This window comes from Vespa velutina, chromosome 16 (assembly GCF_912470025.1).
Source record: "Vespa velutina chromosome 16, iVesVel2.1, whole genome shotgun sequence".
Lineage (NCBI taxonomy): Eukaryota > Metazoa > Arthropoda > Insecta > Hymenoptera > Vespidae > Vespa > Vespa velutina.
In genome coordinates this window covers 2,638,020-2,641,273 of record NC_062203.1, presented here as the reverse complement: position 1 = coordinate 2,641,273, position 3,254 = coordinate 2,638,020, and the positions used below count along the sequence as shown (strand labels likewise).

General features: G+C 23.8%; 1 protein-coding gene across 1 annotated transcript; it reads left to right on the top strand.

Moving 5' to 3' along the window:
- Nucleotides 1-2,237, top strand: LOC124954942 (toll-interacting protein A-like). The gene is made up of 6 exons (XM_047508622.1): nucleotides 1-184; nucleotides 627-800; nucleotides 948-1,081; nucleotides 1,174-1,378; nucleotides 1,488-1,661; nucleotides 1,742-2,237. Exons 1-6 carry the CDS (start codon nucleotides 137-139, stop codon nucleotides 1,850-1,852), a joined length of 846 nt encoding a protein of 281 aa, XP_047364578.1. The 5' UTR covers nucleotides 1-136; the 3' UTR covers nucleotides 1,853-2,237.
- Nucleotides 2,238-3,254: the final 1,017 nt, after the last annotated feature.

Sequence of the window (3,254 nt, the reverse complement as noted above, 5' to 3'; positions counted from 1 at the left end):
TATGCATATATCCTTTATGATTGTGAGTTGCAAGATTTGACAGATTGTTGTTCTTTTGTATGTGCAATGAACGTTTAAAAGTAAAAAGATAGTGAAATTAATCATTTTGAAGTGATAATCTCTTCAACGTATCGTAATGGATACTGATGCACGTGCAGAATTATATGAAAATTGGAAGAAGCGAGTAAGAGAAATTTATTCTTATATTCGATGAATTAATAAATTTCATTTTAAGTATTATAATTACTCATTGCTTGTATATACGTTTCCTATTTATGAGTCATTAATGATTCCAACCTTTACTTGCAATGTAGATATATATATATATATATATATATGTATATACATATTGGAATGAAATAATAAGAAAATAAAAAATAATTTACTTTTTATATATATATATATATATATATATATATATATATATATAAGGAAAAATACATACAAAAGTTTATAAAACATATTATAAAATTTTAATGCATAGGAATAAATATTTTTAATTCCATTGATATATTAATATGTAATATTAATGAAGTTATAATCAAACGTTTTATCATATTGTAAAAATTATTCAAAAATCAACAATATTATATATTTAACTCAGACGTTTCTTTCTTTTCCTTAAGGCTTTTGTAGGTCCTCTTCCACAAGGCTTTTTAAAATTAGAAGATCGCAATGCACAACAACAACAAGAAGCAGCTGATCAACAGGCTGCATTAGCTTTGCAACAATTGCAAATGCAAAGTAATCCGATGTTACATGATCCACGTATGGGCAAACTTAGTATAACAATTGCCCAGGTTAGATTATATTAAAAAAAAAAAAAAAAAGAAAACATTAAACAGTTTTTATTTAAATTATAGTTCTTACAATTAATAGATAATATATTTTACAAAGCTAATGTTGTGATAAATATTTTTGTAAATTTGTGAAATTATAAATTACAGGCAAAATTAGTGAAAAATTATGGTATGACAAGAATGGATCCATATGTTAGGTTAAGAGTTGGTCATTCAATTTATGAAACGCATACAGATTCTAACGGAGGGAAAAATCCACGTTGGAATAAAGTTATGCAATGGTTTGTATATATATATTTTTTTTTCCTATTACATAAAATAAAATAGAGATATAAATGAAGGCATATTATTATATTTATATTATACTTTATAGTTTTTTACCACCAGGAGTTACACAAATATACATAGAGATATATGATGAATGTTCTTTTGTAATGGATGAATTAATTGCATGGGGTCATATAGATATACCACCTAAAGTTCTTCAAGGAGGTGAAACACATGAAGATTGGTATACGCTCAGTGGCAAACAAGGTGATAATTTGGAAGGCATGATCAATTTAGTTTTCAGTTATACGGTAAATGTCTTTATAAAGATATGTAAACTATGATAGATTTTATTGATTGAATAATATTATTTTAAATTTCGTTAAATCCATTCAAAGTAATTATGCAATTATTTTTTAGGCTAAATGTCATCCGTATATGCCTGGACCTTCAGTAATGATGGTACCTTCTGCAAAGATGTTTAGTATGGCATCATATACACCCGTATATACATCACCTCAACCAATATCAGCAGTTACAACACCTCCTGTTATACCAAGTTTGTTACCAAATGCTGAAGTTGAATTGAAACAGGTATTTTATAATATTAATATATATGTTATTAATATATCTTGATATTGTATATAACTTTTATATACTTTATATATTTCTAGCTTGCAGAAATGTTTCCAAATATTGATAAAGAAGTTATTAAATCGGTATACGACGTTAATCAAGGAAAAAAGGATATAACTATAAATTCATTACTTCAAATGTGTGAATGAATTTGAATATATTTTAAAGAAAATATTCTATGGAATATGTTATATAGACTATACTGAATCAATGACTGTATCGATGGAAACAAAAGGATATAAAGCAGATATCTGCTAATATAATGATTATAAATTTATTGATTGCTTTAACAAAAATTGTAGAATGAAAATAACAATTGATACGGGCTTTGCATGATTTCATTGTATACATTTTAAAGACCAGAAAAGTTATATGATGTGATATACATTTGCCTTCTTCTGCCTTTGCTAATGTCTCATTGTAAGATTTTTCAAAGCATCACAGATTAATTTGAAACTATAATAACATTCGATATTCTTGTCCATATTCTTTTGTGTAATATATTTCTTGTAAATTTAATATATTCTTAAATGAGTAATATTTATTTTTATTCTTATTTATACAATAAATCATTGTATAGATAATGCTAAGAAATATGTAATTAAGTATTAATGTATTATGATAATGTAGTAAAGTGATGAATATAATTGAATATTGCATTTAACAGTTGCAGAAGAAGATGTACAAACATTAAAAATAATGTTATATTAGCTTACTTGAAATAGTATCGTTATAACAATGTTTTAGATATTATTGTCTTCAAGAATTAAGATCTTTTATATAATTTCAGTATATATGTTTTTCAATTATATAGTTTAGTAATATAATATTTATAAACCTATTATTTAATAACGCCAGTAATTATTAAATATGTATTATTCTAAATATTAGTTGCCATAAAAAATGATACATTTTTATGATGTCATTATCTAAAGATTTCACTTAAAAACAATTAATGAAGCTTATGAAAACAATTTGTAAGCTAACTTTCTACATAAACCGATCTAAGTACTGAAAAATATGATCTTGTATTTAGAGGATTATACAAACTACAAAAATGTATTTTCTTAGAAATATATATTATATAATTTTAATTATATACATTTTTAATTGTACTAAGGCAATAATTAATTCATTAATTAAATAATACAAAAAAATGAACGATTAATTATGTTCATAATTATAAAACTTTATATTTTTAAACCGTCTGCAATTTTTATTATTTTAAGTTGAATCTTTGACAATCATAAAATAAAATTTTCTTATATTATCATTTAATAAATAAATAATTCATGTACATTCCGTTTAGAAGAAAAAATATATATGCGAAATTTGTCTGTGCTTTTTTTAATATGTTCTATATTACCAGACGGAATTCAAACGCAACTTATTGTTAATAGAAGTTTAAATAATAAAAATAAGCTGGGGCTAGTAGACGATGAAGTTAACAGTTTAAATAGAACATTTTAAATGAAAAGCTACTGGCATAAAAATTTTGTGAGTCATGGAAGAAGTCTTATAATATTACAACTCTAAAACCATTGTCCAAAA

Coding starts and splice junctions, on each gene's coding strand:
- LOC124954942 (XM_047508622.1), top strand. CDS start 137: ATGGATACTGATGCACGTGCAGAATTATATGAAAATTGGAAGAAGCGA. Junction 1,082..1,173: donor TGGAATAAAGTTATGCAATG/GTTTGTATATAT, acceptor TATACTTTATAG/TTTTTTACCACCAGGAGTTA. Junction 1,379..1,487: donor ATTTAGTTTTCAGTTATACG/GTAAATGTCTTT, acceptor ATTATTTTTTAG/GCTAAATGTCATCCGTATAT.